Genomic DNA, 18,073 nt, shown 5'->3' on the forward strand with positions numbered 1-18,073 from the left:
GGTTTGTCCGTTTGTGTGCAAGATAACTCAAAAAGTTATGAACGGATTTGGGGATTTGGATGAAAATGCTATTCTCTTCTAGAATAGCACTTGTAGAGCACAGACCTCCGCCAAGGCAGATCAGTGGGCCCCATGTGGCCCCCCCACCCCCGATCACCACCAAAATTTAATCATGTGTTCCTTGTGCAAGTATCAACATTTCCTGAAATTTTCATCCAAATCCGGGACACTGATCTGCCTTGACAGAGGTCTGCACTCTCCGCATGCTACTAGTTGGCTTTTTATTTGATTGAGAAATGATAACCAGCAGAAAATACATCTAAGTGTTGTTCAAAATTAAAACTAATTAGAAAATAAGAAATAACTGCACAAGACAGAAGAAAAACCACAATTTGAAGCAACCTTAAATCTTTTACACAGGCAGAAGGCAGATGCTGTAATGCATTTTAACAAGAAGTTTAACCATACCCTTTAGCTCAAGAATATTCATTTAAAGATTTTTAACATTATGTACATTATCCAAATTACATTCACAAAATGAATACTGGGATTTTCTCAGCCATTACAAGACTCTAATAACAGACCTAATATTTTTTTGACAATAAGGTTTTCATCTGTTCAAGCATTTTAAATTTCTTGCACAAACATATGGGGAAATTATATGAAATTATTTATTCTTTACAGCACATTTTCATGAAGGAGGACCTCCCAATACATATCCCATAGATTTAGTGAAAACCCAGGTAGCATCTAAATCAGGGGTGTCAAACGCATGGCCCATGGGCCAAAACCGGCCCACCAAAGGTTCCAATCTGGCCTGGGGGATGAATTTGCGAAATGCAAAGAATGACACTGAAGATATTAACAGGCAAGGAAGTCAAAGTCATTTTAGTTCAGGAGCTTCATACAGATCAATGTGATCTCAGTTAAAATAATAGCATAATATCCTAAAAATAATGACTCCAAATTTTCTTCTTGGTTTAATGTGAAAAAAATATTACATTATGAAAATGTTTACATTTATAAAATATGCTTTAACAATAAAATGTGAATAACCTCAACAAACAACGAACAACCTGAAACATCAAAAGAATATTAAGTGCAATTTAAATAATATTAGACCTGTTACCAAATGCTTGTGTAAAATTGTGTGTAATGCACATGTATGAATGATAAGTTGAGGCGTAATATCAGGGTTCCCACTCTTTCCCTGAAATTATTTTCCAGGACTTTTCCAGGACATTTTCAGCCACTATAGAGACAAGTTATTACATCATACACTAATCCATTCCCCCTCATTCTTTGGAAGTGTTCTTTTCTGCAGTTGTAACTTGCATTTACCCAGATTGTTTCTATGTTTTTTACTCAGACATCTGATGTGCAGTCTATGGCTAATAATTAATCTATGAAAAACAATTATGACAAATGTGTCATAAAATAATGTAAACACACCCACAGATTACAGTGTAGCACTTCATTAGCCTGACAAACTGGAGTTACAATGTTCAGCTGGACAATTCCCAACTCTACTTTCTCTTCTCTCTTTCTTTCTCTAAAAATATTTGTACATTTTCAATAAACCACTGAAACACAATTTTCCTTTTTTTAATCTCAGTTTAGGCACACAAGGTCACAAGGTAGGGGGACGATAAATAATTTTCCAAGATAATCGTCTCCAAGACATTTGACCTTTTTTCTCATTTTCCATGTTTTCCATGACTGGAAAACAGGTCAGTCATTTTCCAGGTTTTCCAGGATGTGTGGGAACCCTGAACGTTGTTAAAATTGCATTTATTTTTCTTACAAAATTTCAGTTTTTCAGGTCATTCACATCTTTTTTGTGAAAGGGTAGTTTGTAAATGGGTGCTTTTATGAAACTGGTTCCTAAAGACAGGACATGGGGGCTAAAAATTCAGACAAGATGTAGATTAATATTATGAAGCAAGTTTGGAAGCACTTCGGGTCTATTTTAAACATAAATATTGAGATAAAAGATAAACTATTCTTCAGATAAAACACGTTTTTATATTATTTTGCATTATTTTTAATACAAAAATCTGCATGTAACACTGTCAAAAGGACACAATAATTATGTGCTACTATTTTTTTGAATATCTTTTTATTCTCTCACAGGTACATTTTGGGAATTTAACTAATTATGCAAGGCAAAGTGTTTCACAAAAATAACCACTGTTGTAAAATAATTCTAGATTTATGTGCTTCAATGAGCAGGTTCTGCATGTAATGCAAGTGGACACAATGGGTTACACATGAAACCTGACATGAGACTGAGATTCATTAAAAACCTGCGTGTCTGGATTAGAAAAAACTCTAGGATCATCACATTTAACAGTATCTTTATTTATAGCGCTATATAAGAACATTTCAAACCAGGTTTTCAAGATAAAATACACTGACACCTAGGTAGCATTTCCTGTCCCAATTTTGGTCCTATTTTTGGCCCCAATATTTTATTCAAAAATCATTAATTTTGGGATGGCTCAGAGCAAGAGTATGATTTTTTTTTTTTTTGCATTTATCTGCGGTCATCATTAGGTACATCCTGGGGGGAAATATGTCTAAATTTCTCTTTTATTCTTGAGTCTAAAAAGGTACCAAAATGAACCCAGTTTCATAGAAGCACCCAAATGGAAATATTTTCATGATTTAATGTTTTTTATTGCACTAAAAATTTGGATTTGTCATTATTTATACGTTATTATGCTAGCATTTTACTAGTCTGACCTGCTTGAGATCAAATTGGTCTTAATGTGGGACCTGAACTAAGCACTCCTGATCTAAATACCCTGTATTCATTGGAGGATGCAAGGTACAGTACAGGACTAACTAAGGAAGCAGCGTTTGGCTGATCTCCAATGATCTGGCATCTAAATTGAACAAAAGCTTTTTGTATTAATCCTAATTCCTGACTCAGCACAAGTGGGCAGGCAACATCTGGGTTCAATCAGAAGGTTCAGGAGGAGACGTGGCTCCATTCAACCCAGGGGAAAGACAAGGAGCAGAAAGGAACAGAAGGAACCGTCTTCAGACCAGGAAGCAGGAAGCTGCGTCCCAACTTTCAGTGCTGGTTAGTGACAGGAGTACCTCCAACAACAGCAACCACCACACCCATCTACTGACTAATCACACACACCAAGTACCCCTCTACATCTGAAACCACTGGACGGGAACCGTGGAAAATGTGTGCAAATGAGCAAAACTTAAACTAAACCAATGAATACCGAGGAGCACCGGAGAGACTCGAGTTATCCCGATTAATTGTGGTGGTTTCCGTGTAGTGACAGAAGTTAGCCCGTTTAACCCAGCTACTGTCGGTTTGTGTAGTGTTCACGTTAAGTAGGTCACAGCACAAATAATGCGCTGCCATCTCCAAAATGTGTTTTTTTTTATTTATTTGACCCTTAAACATGGCTCCTTTGATGAGTTTTAACACGTTTCTCTTGAACCAACCCCGCGGTAACACTGACACAATTGTTCCATCCATTATTTCCATTACACAGGCTGTGGAAAACGGATGCACAGCTACAGCTCATGTGAGCAAACGGCGAAAATATAGCAGTGAAAATGGGTCGAAATTTGCTCCAATGTGGAGCATTCAGGGCTGCCTACCTTGTCTGTGGTATTTCCTGTTCCAGTTTTCCACTGAGCTAACTGGCTAAGCTAACATGCCTTCTGGAATGATTTACTGACTCAGCGGAGCTTCCTCGGGTTTTACACGGGTGGATAAAATCACAGAAGGCTCTTTAAATACATACCGATATAAAAAACAAAACAAAACAGGGAGCTCAGAGTCAGGAGTGGACGTGTAAAAATCCCCCTGATGGATGCAGTCCTGTCAAACCGCAGGCTTTGATGGTGAACCAGTGCGTTAGATGGATCTGATGCTCCGTCCTCTCCGCTCTTCCGGCTCTCCCAGTATCCCGTTCCCTTACGTGGTGACGTCAACAGAGGGCGTGGCGTCGGGATGTGGCGTCAAGAGTTAAAGAGTGATGTACACCCACCGGCACGTTTATAATCAGGATTAGAACCAACTATTTTCTCATATCCTGCTAAAAAAATCCGATCAATATTACATCATCAATCTAATTTTATTTTTTAGCAAAATATCACATTCATAAATCCAAATTCTCCAATCACAAACCTTCCTTTTTAATCTTTAAAATTGAGTTTACTCAATATATTTCAAGTATTCAGTATTCTGAAAATTTTAAAAAATTATCAAAACCACTGATCTATGTAAGACTTATGATCTTTGCGTAAACTGATATATTATTTCTGCTTGCATATTTTGTCCCCTGTTGTTATATTAATATTGTATTGTACTTTCTATGTTTCCATTGTACTCTGTATAACAAAAATAAATGAATGTTATTTTAAAAACAAAAAACAAAAAAAAAAAGAAAAGAGGATTAGAACCAACTACCTGACTATACCCATGAGTATTTCAGCATTTTCACACAAAACCGTTTCCAGGGTCTACAGAGAATGGTAGAAGAGAATGTATCAAAAGAGCAACAGTTCTGTGAATGTGAAAATGGACACAGCGGTTTGAGTTGTAACTCCAATAACCACCTGTTACAAACAGAACAGCATGTGTCCCACCTTGAAGCAGATGGACTCCAGCAGACGTTCATCACTCTACGGTTTACATGGGCTCACCAAAACCGGACAATGGAAAACTGGAAATAGGCTGCGCTGTCTTATGAGTTTTGATTTCTGCTGATATTTAGATTTTTGGGGTCAGAATTTAACATAAACAACGTGAAAGCATAGATCCATCCTGATTTCTAATAACGGTTCAGGCTGTTAGTGGGGGTGGGAGACTTTGGGTTTTTTAGTACCAACTGAGCATCGTTTAATCACCCAAACCAAACTGGGTGTTGATGCTGACCATGTCCACCCCATTTGGGGGTAGGTTATGATTGAATTAAATCAGTGAAACTTTCACATATCTTCCTTTTTTGTTTTAATTTAGATTTTATGTTAAAGGTAGGGTAGGAGATCCTGGAAAAACAGTTCGAACAAGCTATATTTTGAAAATACACAATTCAAAAGTTCAAACCCCTTTCATCAGACTTCTACCCAAATCCACACCTCCATTGTATTGACTGTACTTGCAGAACGGGGGGACAAATGTCAGTGGAATTTGATAGACATATCACCATTCAATCATTTCGATGGACCGGTTAAAATGATTGGATGGTGTTTTTTCAGTCCTGTGTGTTCCACAGGTGACTGAAAATTTTTATGTTTTGTGTTAGAGCTTTTAATTAATTGGTTGCAATTGGGGTTCTATCATGAAAATCAAAAAATGAGCATCTCAAAAAATTTGAATAAGATGAATTTAAAAAATGGATTTGTAATACAAGAATGTCAAATTTATGAAAACTACATTCATTTATGCATTCAGTTCTTGGTCAGAGAAAGTCTGGCACAGCTTACATGAAAGGTTACTAGTTTTTTTTGTTTGTTTGTTTTTATAAGGACACGTTAAAGACCCAAGTTCAAATACCGTTTCCATTGTCTCTGTCTGCATTTAAAATTTTAGAATATTTAAGTGCCAAAGTGTGTGTTTCTTATACTTTGTCTTTATGCTTGTGTTGATGCACTTTTGTATGGTTTAACCAAAGACAAGGTCTGCAAATGACCTACGACTTCTATCTATATAACCTATATATATATTGGATTGATTACATTATTTTTAAATAAAATCATATCTGTGTGTATTTTCTCTTTCAAATAAATGAAAGCAATGACAAAAACAATAAACATAGAGCGCATCCCTAACAGATATCTGGAAATCAATAAATCTCTACAGTCAACAACAGTGTGCACACATACAGTAGCTTTCACTTCCCTATAATTAAGAGCAATTTAGACAGAAGAACTTCCTTATTGAGTCCAGAGAGAAAACAGCAGAATTGTAAACAGTGTGAGGAACAGGGGAGGCAAAGTTGTAACATGTCACAAATCAAGAACCATTTACACTACAAGAGCCATTTTGATATAAAAATATACGACACCTAAAACACATGTAACTAATCAAATACTCAAATTTATAGAAATTATTTCTCATTTACTTAAGTGTTTTTCAACCTTGGGGCCGGGACCCCACGTGGGGTCGCCTGAAATTTCTAGTAAGTGATAAAAATAGAAATAAAAACTTACTAATAAAAAATATATGGTGAGTTGACAGAGACAATCACAATCCATAAAAAACAAACTGTGAAGCTGAAACTGAAGCACTGTGGTACTGTTTATCTTTCAAATGTTCATTGTGGTCGGTTTCAGATGCTGCAGCTGTTTCATAATTCATAGTTTGAGTTATTGTTTGTTCAGTATTAATTGTCAGCCTTGTAAATCCAAGTTAGACTGACTGTATATATTCTGACCAAGGAAAATAAAATTCTCACTTTGTGCAGTAATCTACACCTGGCTTTTCTGCCTCCGTCCATAATAATATACATTATATAGACTAAATGTTATTTAAAGTTAACATTTATTTGCAACATAGTATAGCAAACTACTACATAATCAAAAACAAATTAATTTTAGCAACAAAAAAACAAGTCTCCGTTTGAATGTCTGGGGTCACCAGAAATTTGTGATGTTAAAATGGGGTCACGAGCCAAAAAAGGTTGGAAACCACTTCTTTACTTACTGTCACATAATTTTAACAATTCTTTTTTTTTTTTTTTTTAATTCAGTACTACACTACAGTGGGGATGAAAAAGTGGTAAAGATATCTATTTCTGTCAACTAACATTGTCAACTGCAGTAATGCATTTCAGAGGCGATCAAATGACAACTTGTGTGGCATCAGAGTCCGTTTTTGGACAAAATATAATGTTGTAGAGCTCAAAGCTGCTACTGGAAGTGTTTAAAAAGTGTATAAAGCCAGTATTTTTTCTCCACCAGCAGACTGTCCTGGCACAGCAGTAGGTCAGATCTGATTAAGTCAGGATTCGAGCATGATTTGTGTGTGTATTATTGCAGTTATATAGTAACAATAATGGATTAGATTTCTATAGTGTTTTTCAAGGCACTCAAAACTTTACATTTTTGATTTAATTCATTCGCACCCACATACTGATGGTGGTAAACTACATCTGTAGCCTCAGCTGCCCTGGGTGAGACTGATGGAAATGTGGCTGCAAATCCACACCAAATGTCCCCTTCCCACTAAACATTCATACCAGTGTGAGTGACACTGGAGGGAAGGTGGGTGAAGTGTCTTGCCCAAGGACACAACAGTGCATGACTAGGACAGAAGAGGATTCAAACTGTCTGGTAGAAAGTTTTTGAGCAGTTTAATCTCTATTCATGATTATTAACACACTTTCTCCTCTGCTTCTTGGAATTCTATTAACTTGATTAAAAATCTAATCTTGCCAAAATGATGACTGCCAAATATCCAAAAAATCCATCACATATAACAGCAGCAGTATCATGTGTTACAGGTGGATGTTTTGGCAGACACATACAGACGAAAACGGACCTGTACATGTGATTTATTTGCCAAGAAGCCTTTGAAATGTGTAAAATGCTTAAAACTGTGTACTCCCTAGAAACTTGTTTGTGACATATGCAACAATTTTATTCTAATGATGTAAAGTTGCTCCCAAAAATCTACTTCCGATGTGATATTTTCTGTAACTGCTGTTTAGATGTTTAACTATATGGTCCATATTTGGTACATATTCCAGGTCCCGATCTTTCTGATGTTGGTCCGAGTGAAGTCAGATATCACTGCATCAGAACTGTCCTGGTACTGCATGAGTTCATGTCAAAGTCCAAGCTGCAACTCGCATCAGAAAACATGTTACTACATTATACAGGGTGTCCCATAAGTCTCCATACATAGGAGACATAATACATTCCATACATATATGGTTCTAACATGTATTTCTTTATATTTCTTCTTTATAGTTCTTTAGCAGTGGAGGACACGCATTGAAATGTGTTCCCGACAAAACGGCAGTCATTTAGAGCCTATTATATAAATAAAAATGGTTTATGTCAAGAAACGTTTATTTTTCCTATGTATGGAGACTTATGGGACACCCCGTATACAATTATACATGTATCTGACCTTATCAAGGTTCTTACAGGTTTCTACCAGTTACATTTCAGACTAAGACCTTTTTCAGACTACTTAGAACAGAATGTAATGCCCATTACAGAGCCTATTTCATAGTCATACTGGCAAAAATTTTTGACTCCTAGAATTCAGAAAAATGTACTTATTTACTCCAATGCCTCATCCCACTGTTCAGAGTCATTTCTCATCAGGGGCTGCAAAATTAGCAATAATTGTTTCCTAATTTCAATATAAATTGTCAGGCTGGAATGCATGGAACTGAGTCAACCAACGTTATTTTCTTTGCAGTTTGGACATTTAACTGACACATTTAAACACAACACAGCGAACAAGCTTATAGCAACATAACTCAATAACTTAATCTGTCTGACAGTTTTGGAGAAGATTCTTGAAAAAGTATTTACGGACAGACGAATGACAACTGACACCAACAGCCCATCAGACCCTTTGGGCCAATGGACTAAAAAAAATAAAATAAAAAAAATAGAGTGGCACGATAAAGGTACGAGTTTCTGAAGAAGACGAGCCTTGGCCTTTTCAAATGCAGTGGAAAATAAGTTTCAGTATTTTATTGAAAGTAAGCAATAAATAATACTGTGATAAAAATAGTTTATAAGTACTCAGACTGTACATCATTGTTACAGGATCAGGAGATTCAACTGGAGGAGCAGAAGAAAAACAGCAACATGATTTCAATTGTGCATAAATGACTAAAATCAAAACAGAAGAAGCATTTCTACTTGATGCACTACATGTAAGATGAGAGAAAACTCTACGGTTCCTGTTCATTTGCCGTGAAAACTGTGGAACCTGTGTTTGAAGCACAGACGAGACAAATTTAGACACGAGGAGCGTGGAAATATTCAGTGGAATAAAATGGACTTAACGAGTAACTGACAAAACATTAAGTGAATTAATAAATAAGATATCAGAAGAAACAAAGGAGTTAAGAAATGATAAGGCTTGATATGAAGTCTTCATATAAAGTGTTTTAAGAAAAGGTTTGTGGGTGGATCGCTCCGCTTTGAAGGATATGTCATCACAGCGGGGATCGGCTGAGGCCTCAGTGAAGTTGGTCCTTTGAAGGGGGGGGGGGGGGGGGGCGGGGGGGCGCTACACTTTGGATCCGTGTCAAGGTTTGAAGTCGTCCTTTACAAGTGAGTCCGCTTGTGTGTCCCTCCAGAGGTGAGGAAGGCTGGTTTTGTAAAGGGTGCTTCTGCATGCAAGGTCCACTGGGGAAAACCTGGAATTCTGTTTGCTTGCATCCGAGGAGTAGCCCTGTTTGTTTTTGCTACTGTCATATGGCTTTAATTCGTTACTTAAATCATTTTGGTATCGAAGGTATGGAAGATAAAGAGGAGAAAGGGAAAAATACCGTTTCACTTAATCTGTTGTCACCAACACCTGGCTTGCCAGTAGTTCTTTTATAAAAGGTGAAGAACGACTCACAGTGTTTTTGCGAAGTTTGTGAAACAGTTTGACAACTCCAGCAATTTGTCTGATATTCACACATCTGTTGACCTAAGAGCTGCATTTACATAGAATCACAAGTCAGGAGCTACAAAACTTAGAACAGATAAAAAGGGCAGAGGATATAGAATTAAGTTATATCACATATCAAAGTCACTTAAAATTCATTGATTAGAATTTAAATCAAAAAGAGAAAAAACATACATCTGGTCAATAGAATCAGGATTATAAAAAAGATTACATAAAATGTCTGTTGGTAGAAATGTACAAACTCCAGACACATTCAGTTACATACATCTGAGAGCTGAGCTTAATATGGGCACAGTGGGGAAACTCTTTTAACTGTGGTTGGTTAAGAGAAAAAGAGGCAAAAAAGGATTACATAGAAATTCTAAAAATCAATTAAATGTCCCATTGGTTTACATAAATATTATAACAAACGTAGATAAATCTATAAAGTTTCCTCTAGGGATACTGAGGTGAGTACAGTCTTTCTCTGTGTTGAAAAAACATTTAGTGTCTTTGAAAGTTCAGTTCATCATCCTGGTTTTAAATGCAGGGAATTCCCCATCATCTTCTGACCAGCGGTTACCTATAGAAATAATGAGGATAAACTGAGAAGGGACAGAGAGATGAACGGGTCCGACAGAGGAAGCCAGACAGAAGCCGAGGGGAGGGGTGGGGTGAAACAAGGGAGAAAAGAGAAGATGCGTAAACGTGCGTTACTCGAGCAGAGAACAGATTTAAGAAAGCTGCTGTGTGATAAAAAAAAAAAAAAGAAGAGCAGTTCTGCAGTTAGGACATGGGCAGATGCTGTGTGTGGACAGGTAGGGCTGGGCAATAAAGCAAAAAACATGATGATGGTATGCATTTAAATTCTGATAACCACAGACTTTCATCACAATACATAATTTAATAACCAGTTTAATCCATAAAAGGCCAAGTGCTACTTTAGTGGCAGTTCCCAAATGCATTTTTCTCTCTAACCTTTAAGTGATTTATCACCATTTACTAGAATATTATTCTCTGTATTTTGCATTTTTTCAGTGAAAATCAGGTATTTTCCTATATTTAATGTACTAATCATGTACACGTTCATAAAAACTCAGAGTAAATTCAAAGGTTATTATTTTGTAGTGTCGTCCAGGGTGTACGGTGGTATACAGAGTATACCTACTTATTTTTCAGTCAGTCTTGCGTATATCCACTTCTAAATCCCCTGATGCGCACCATTCAGTAGTATCTGAGCCAAATTGCCCATTTTTTACCCTATGATGGTGAAGCCATGACCCGCCCTACTCTGCCTCTAATTGGCTAGTACTCGCTGCCTTCACTGATTGGATTGGTAAACTTTAGGCATGAGGAATGATGAGCCAATCAGAGACAGAGTAGGGCGGGCCATGCCTAGGAAAATTTTGCTAACTAGCACTGGCCACCTCTGGAACCTGATCGGACACCTCAGGTGCCAGTGCCACCCCAGTTGATTGACAGGTCACTGCACTTCTCACTGAAAGATGCGCAACTGAACTGAATCTGAACTGAAAGGACAGAGTGACCCCACTGGAGTTTCTTTATCTTCGCACACACATTCTACAATTATTACACAGTTCAAGCATTTCCCCTACCCCCATTGTTTTTTTTTTTTTCACGTCTGCTGTCTACCTAATGTTCACACTGTCCCCAAATTCCCTTCAAATCCATGAAAAAATTCCAGCATGTGTCCACGTGTACTGTGTGAAAACTGTATGTCGTCTTATATTTGTGCTTTGCATTATCTTCTGTTCTTCACTGCAATTTTCAAAGAAAGGGTTTTGTGGTAGCGCTCTAGTTGTACTCTGTACTAGGAGCAGCAGCCCGATGTCCCTAATCATCGAACTCAATTTCTTTTGATGAACTCTGTACTGTCAAATGACAATAAAGGCAATTCTGATTCTGATTATTGGAAATGCGAACGAGAAAGGCAGAATAAACACCTTTCAAGAGAGTGACACATATTGAGAGAACCTACTTTCATGGAATACATAATTCTGAGGTAAGTTTTAAGGTGGTTTCAGAATGAGTCACTGTTTTAAACTACTGCCCATATGACTGCACATTCAGAGAAGAGATTTTGTCACAAATAGTTAAACTGTGTGAGTAGGCTAACGTTATGAAAGGCTAACATGATCCTATGTGGAGCTGTGGGAAGCCCAAGAATGTCTATTCAACATCTCCGCCAAGTTGTACCACAACTGATGTTGTGTTTTCTGATTACTGGTATGTTTCTTCTTCTTTGCTTTTTTTTGTTAGATTACATTTGATCAAGCAAGATTTCTGGCTTGGAGGACTAGATTCTAGATCGGTGGTGGGACAGAATCGTTATGTGTGTGGTGTGCTGTGTTGAGATTACTGGAGCACACCACACAAAGTACGATCAAAACTGTTCAATGTCGGATTTTTTTTATCTTCATGTGTGGGGTCTGTACACTGCAAAAATCCACATCTTACTATGTGTATTTTTTCTCATGTCTAGTCAAAATATCTCATCACACTTAAATACATAATCACAGAAAGAGTAACTTGTGAGATATAAGAACTTATTTTTAGACAACAGATCTTGAAAATCATATTTCAAGAAATATTACCAAGATAATTTTCACTTGTTCTATTGGCAGATTTTGCTTATTTCAAGATTTTTTTTTGCTTAATTGAAGCAAAAAAAAAAAAATCTGCCAATGGAAAAAGTGAAAATGATCTTGGTAAGATTTCTTGAAATAAGATTTTCAAGATCTACTGTTAAAAATAAGTTCTAATAAGTTCTTATATCTCACTTACAAGTTACTCTTTAGATTATCATGTCTTATATTAAGTGTGATGAGATATTTTGACTAGAAATGAGAAAAATACACTTGGTAAGATTTAGATTTTTGCAGTGTAACAAATAAAAAATCTCCTCAAATATAGAAAATCCTTATGTGTGTACCCCACTTTAAAATGCTTTTAATGAAGTTATTTATCTGGCATATAGTCCAGCACTGATATTCTCATCTGTAGGACAAAAATACATTAAAGTACGTTAGTTTTGCTATGTATTGAGTTGTAGCATCATTATCAACATACACTTTATCACCCAGCCCTGTGTACAGCGCTGACAATTGTCAGATTTGTAGTTGCCGTGTTGTGTGTGAACTTACCGTTGTGTTGTGTGTTAACAAGAGTAGGTCCTGACTGTGGCAGTGTCCAGCCTCTGTATAGACTGACTTCCTGTGTTTCCATGGTGGCAAAATCACATGCAAAGACATGCCATTAGTCACAGCATCATAAACATAAGGCAAAGCAGCAAAGCCATTCAAGAAAAATTAGAATAGAACACTACAAGCTGGGCTCAGAGTCCCGTTACAGATGCTCTACCTGGAAAATGTAGCGGCACTAACAGGATATTATCAGCCACGAATCACAAACACATGCACCACCCAAATGGCTGTGGATGTGTCAGCGTCTCTGTTGTCTCTGCTTACCGTCCATGGGGCTCCTCTTTGGCTGTGTCGAGGGAGATGCTGCGCTGCTGCCGGTCACTCTGAAGTTAGCGGGCAGGGTATCGGATGTACCCAAGGACATCCCCCTCATGTCTTTGGGCCTGAACTTTTTCCTCCATGACGGAGCGCGACGGAAGTTCTTATCATCATCCTATAGGACACGGTGGAGAAACACCAGAGGATGGAGTGTGAGAGATGCAATTGCAGCACAAACGGGAGTTAGTTCATACATGATTTTAGACTTGTTTCTGTCGACTGGCTGTTTTTCACCTCTTCCATTCTCCGTTCTGTGCCAATGGCCAGCAGACTGTTGAATTCACGCTCCAGAGCTGCTCTGGCCTGAAAAAGACAAAGCAGAAGAAGAAAAGCAAACACGGTCAATTTAAAGCATCGATTTGGATAAATGAAGTAAATGAAGGATAAATGAAATCTAATTCCTTGGTGTGATCTTCGACCAAAATATCTACTGGAAACCACACATGAAATATGTTTGAGGGAAGTTGGCACAGAGCATTACTGTCCTGAGAAAAACAAAGCATATCCTCAAACAGAAAGTACTATACATGTTATACTGTATATTATTTTACCACATTTGAGTTACTGTGTTGAGGTGTGGGAAAACACATAAAACCAATGTACAAACAAAATACACAATGCAGAAAAAGGCCATTAGACTGATAAATAATGCAGGATACAAAGACCATACAAATAAAGATTACAAACTAAAATTAGATTTGATTCAGTTTAAAGCAGCACAACTACTATTTAAAGCGAGACAAATTATTTCCAAATAAATACAGAAATTATTTTCGGAGAGAGAAGGGGGATATAATCAAAGGCAAATGTGAATTTGAAAATGCATTATATCAGAACAACTGTAAATTATAGAACAGTCAAACGGATGAATTAAAGCAAAGTAAAAACATATCAATTAAAGTAATATGTAAAATACAATTTTTAAGTAAATATAATGATGAGGAAAAGCAGTTTAATCCGGGATGTCAGTGTTTAAAAAAAGTAATACAGCTGTTCTGTTTTTTATTTAAACATATATGTTTATACTTCTGCTATTCCATTTTAAACATGACAAGAAAAGCAAATGTAAACGTGCCATATAAGTACTATGAGTGTTAAACATGTTTGAAATAAAACACATCTTTCTATCTATTTGACATGTAATATAATTTAGGAAACTGTAACCCAATAAATACAGAACCATGCTTGAGTTTTCTCAGAAAAGTCTGTCAACAAAACAGAGACTAAAGAAATCTTACATAATTCTGCAGACATGTGACAGTGATCTCACTGAAATCCTCGTAACATGTCCAGTGTTACCTTCTAAGATCAGGTCGTAACTATGAAAAATCTTAACCAACTGGTCTAGGCACAGGCCTTGCACAGGCCCATATATACATGAATCTGACTAGTGTGACAATACAAAGCTGCAACAAGACATTCAAAGAAATGTGCTATTTGCTATTTCAATTGAGACTAATCACCTTTTGAAGACTGAAACATGGAAATAATGGACTGGACTGAAGTAAAGGATATCTAAATGTACATATCATATAATTATTGTAGAATTAACACAAAGTCTGTTGTTTAATGACAACTTTTTATCTTTGAACGTGTTTTCTTTCCTGTGAGATCCTGTCAGCTGGAAAGGCAGATGTCTTATAAGAACTGGTAGAAATAACAACAAAACCAGGGCCTTTAAGTACTTGCTTTATTGGAGACCACAGGAGAAAACTCAGCTGTGGTTCAAACTCCACAATTAGAAAATGTAGCTTGAAAACCTGTTTGGTCAAGATAATATTTATAGGGTTTTTTATGTAACATGTTCAGTATTTGAAGTTAATCTACAACTGAGTATTGGGTGTGTTTGTAGTACCTGTGTGTTCTGTGTGGGGATCTGGAGGAGCAGGGCCAGCGTGTTGTGGTCGAAGGTTTCATCCAGAGCCAGCAGCGCTCCATGCACTCCACTTTCATAAAGGTTACTACTGTACTCTTTGAGCCCAATGGCCTGAATCCAGCTGATTACACGCTCATTACTCCATACCAGCACATCTGTAATGCAGAAAAAAATAGGAACGATTGGCCTGTATCTCACCGGTATGTTCTATCAAGCATCAATAACAAGTTGCATTTGCGAAGTTGTCAGGTTCTGTCTCTATGTTAGAGTCCTATGGTCTTGATGCAGGAGATTAATCTCCCAATAGAAATGAGTGGTACTTTCACTGGAGGAGAACTCAACTAATTACATGAAAGTCCATATATGACTTCCAGTCAGTGCTCAATAGTAACTATATTAATATCTTTAATCATTACCATGTTATAAGCAAACAAACCATTATAAGTAAAGGCAAATTATAAAAAATTCAGAAATTTGTCAAATTCAAAACTCTAAATTTCTCAAAACCATGAACAAACTTTATAGACATTGTCCAAAGGAAGCTACATATAGAATATGACATAATGCCAACCAGTAGTTTCATCAGAGAGGATATTTGAAGAAATTGTTAACAAAAATGGACACAGCACCTTCACAATAACTCATGGACTATCAGCCAGTGAGATAAAAACAACGTGTAATTAAAAAAAAATACACAGAAATCCAATGTAAGTGTCTTTTGAGGGCATGGATAACCCCAAAACTGTTGTCACCTTTTTGTTCAAGCTGTGAGTCATCTCTTCGCCTCTCCAGCTCTTTCCTGTCATAGTTGAGCCGCCTCAGACACATGACTCCACACTGAAAACTGTTCCTAATGTGCACACACAGACAGTAAAAAGGGTGAATTTTTTTTTTTTTTTTCAAATTTCTTACTTCTTTATTGCTGTCCAGGGCAGCGCTTAAGTCATTTTACCTGTGGAAGCTATCAACCATTTTGAGTTGTCCTCTGAGGTCCTTTTTGGTGAGGTGGTCGAGCATGCGGGCGTCCACCAGGGACTCCATGAAGTAAGAGCGGTACTGAGGCAAACCCAAACTGGGCAGCCACTCATTACCGATCCACTCGTGATTCATGTCTCCATATGCCAATGTCTACAGACACAACAAATGCTTTTAAAAAGGCTTACATAAGCATCAGCTTCTCTACAACACAGTTTTTAGGACAGCCTCTATCAATTTTTTTACCCATTCCACCATGATACTACCATGTTAAGACGTTAAAGCATTGTAATATTTATGCAGACAGAATGAGCATCAATTTAACTGCCATTTTCAACTATGTAAAATTAACAAAAAAAACAAACCTTGACTGAAACATTGTACTTAGCTATTTTTATAAATAGCTATTTGTATTTGTACATTGTAGATATAACCAGTTATGCTACAATGTAAGGAGGGAGAATATTACGAATGGAGCTGACCAACCGCTTCGCAATCATTTTTAAAAAGGCTTTTCTTAATAGATTAAGGGAGGTCAGGAGTGTTTCATTAAGTACACAATCATAACAAAGACACTCTGTTCTAAAGAACTCTTCAATATTCAATACATCCATTTGATAATCTCCACTGATAACTGAGATTTAAAAGATATGACATTTTTATGGCTTTGTTGAAAACTCTGCATGAATCAGTTGTGGCTTTTTGTTATTTATCTACCTCAAACCAATGCTGTTCTACACACAGTTCCAACCACGGAAAGAATGTTTGGTAAAGACAATAAAATTACTTCTAAAACCATTCATTTTGGCAAAATTGACTATTTCAATGAGGATGGGATAGGATGATGTACAATGAGCTGGTCATTACTGAGAAAGAGGATTCAAGTGGTCCTACATCACACTGTCAGGGCTTACTTTGCAAGAAATCACATTGCTATATTCATGTACATTATCCCTTATTAATTATGTATACCATGGCTTTATATCAATAATCTGGTTAATTACTGTGCACAAGTGATGAGACTTCTCAACATTTGTGTGTGTTCTTCATGAAACTAATGAGTTGACACCAAAACTTTAAGAAAAATGAGAAAATCAATGATGGTCTTTTATATGTATGTTCTTAGTTTAGTATTTTATGTTTGGTTTTAGAATAGAGTTTCATTATGTGTTTTAAGTACATTTTTAGTGTGGATGTATGGATGAAATCTCCATTGTCTGTAACCTCTGCTGCTGCTGCTGTCTTGGCCAGGACAATCTTGTAAGAGATTTTTAATCTCAATGAGTTTTTTCCTGGTTAATTAAAGATTTTAGAAAATCAGTTCACTCTGTGTAATCAATTACTTCACTGATTTTTCAAATAAAAATGACAAACATGTTTCTCATGTGACAATTCCCCAAATATTCTGCTTCTTCTTGAGTCAGTAATATGTCTATTAATTTCATTGGTGACAAAACACACATTGAAGACAACAGAATTTTTAAAATTTTAAAATCCTGGGTGAGTGACTGATTAAATAACTGGCAGATTAGCGGTTTAAAATAATTGCTATTGTTGACTGTATCTGTAGTTGTAACTGCATAATATATTAGACATAAAGAACAGATAATGGAGTATGACGGTAAAGACATTCATTAAACCAAAACCTCTTTACACATTAACTTGTCTTTGTCACTGGTTTAGAGGAGAAATGCCATTCTGCCATTATATTTACAACAGAACATATATTTATTCTGTTTGTTCATTTGTTTTGTACTGATGTGCCTCTTTGTCAGGTCTCCCTCAAAAACAAGATTTTATCTCAAGGGACTTCCTTGTTAAATAAAGCTTAAATAAAATATATGTATTTGCAATCTCTGATTTTGTTTTTTGTGTTTTATCTTATTTATTCATTTTTTGTCGTTGGTACTATTATTGTTATTGTAACCGTTTTGCGTTGCGTGATTGCTGTTGAATTTTGGTTTTTGTGTTGTGTTGCGTGTATGTACATCCTGTTTGTTGAGTGAGTTGTGGGGAATTGTGGTGCTTTGCTTTTATGTTGCTAATGGGGATCAAAACTAATAAACTACTATATAATCA

The 18,073-nt window shown here is 36.5% G+C and overlaps 2 protein-coding genes across 25 annotated transcripts in view; both read right to left on the reverse strand.

Annotated features, from left to right (window-relative positions):
- The window catches only part of cttn (cortactin), a 50,555-nt gene that overhangs the window by 31,845 nt on the left and 637 nt on the right, over positions 1-18,073 (reverse strand). For 5 of the 7 annotated variants that reach the window (XM_030163129.1, XM_030163121.1, XM_030163137.1 and 2 more), the window contains exon 1: positions 3,777-3,924. The exons of 1 other annotated variant lie outside the window; for it this stretch is intronic. The gene's annotated coding sequence lies outside the window, so the exon portion shown is untranslated. One more of the 7 variants, XM_030163114.1, reaches the window with a different exon arrangement.
- The window catches only part of ppfia1 (PTPRF interacting protein alpha 1), a 53,651-nt gene continuing 44,234 nt past the window's right edge, over positions 8,657-18,073 (reverse strand). For 10 of the 18 annotated variants that reach the window (XM_030162996.1, XM_030163005.1, XM_030163037.1 and 7 more), the window contains 6 exons: positions 15,972-16,147; positions 15,772-15,869; positions 14,999-15,174; positions 13,378-13,446; positions 13,090-13,258; positions 8,657-10,184 (listed from right to left, as the gene is read on the reverse strand). In XM_030162996.1, the coding sequence (XP_030018856.1) occupies positions 10,123-10,184; positions 13,090-13,258; positions 13,378-13,446; positions 14,999-15,174; positions 15,772-15,869; positions 15,972-16,147 (750 nt within the window). In that variant the 3' untranslated portion in view covers positions 8,657-10,122. Of the gene's footprint in view, positions 10,207-12,765; positions 12,836-13,089; positions 13,259-13,377; positions 13,447-14,998; positions 15,175-15,771; positions 15,870-15,971; positions 16,148-18,073 lie in introns of all 18 variants that reach the window. The other 8 variants (XM_030163060.1, XM_030163059.1, XM_030162998.1 and 5 more) reach the window with 3 other exon arrangements.

Source organism: Sphaeramia orbicularis, chromosome 3 (genome assembly GCF_902148855.1).
Source record: "Sphaeramia orbicularis chromosome 3, fSphaOr1.1, whole genome shotgun sequence".
NCBI classification, from domain to species: domain Eukaryota; kingdom Metazoa; phylum Chordata; class Actinopteri; order Kurtiformes; family Apogonidae; genus Sphaeramia; species Sphaeramia orbicularis.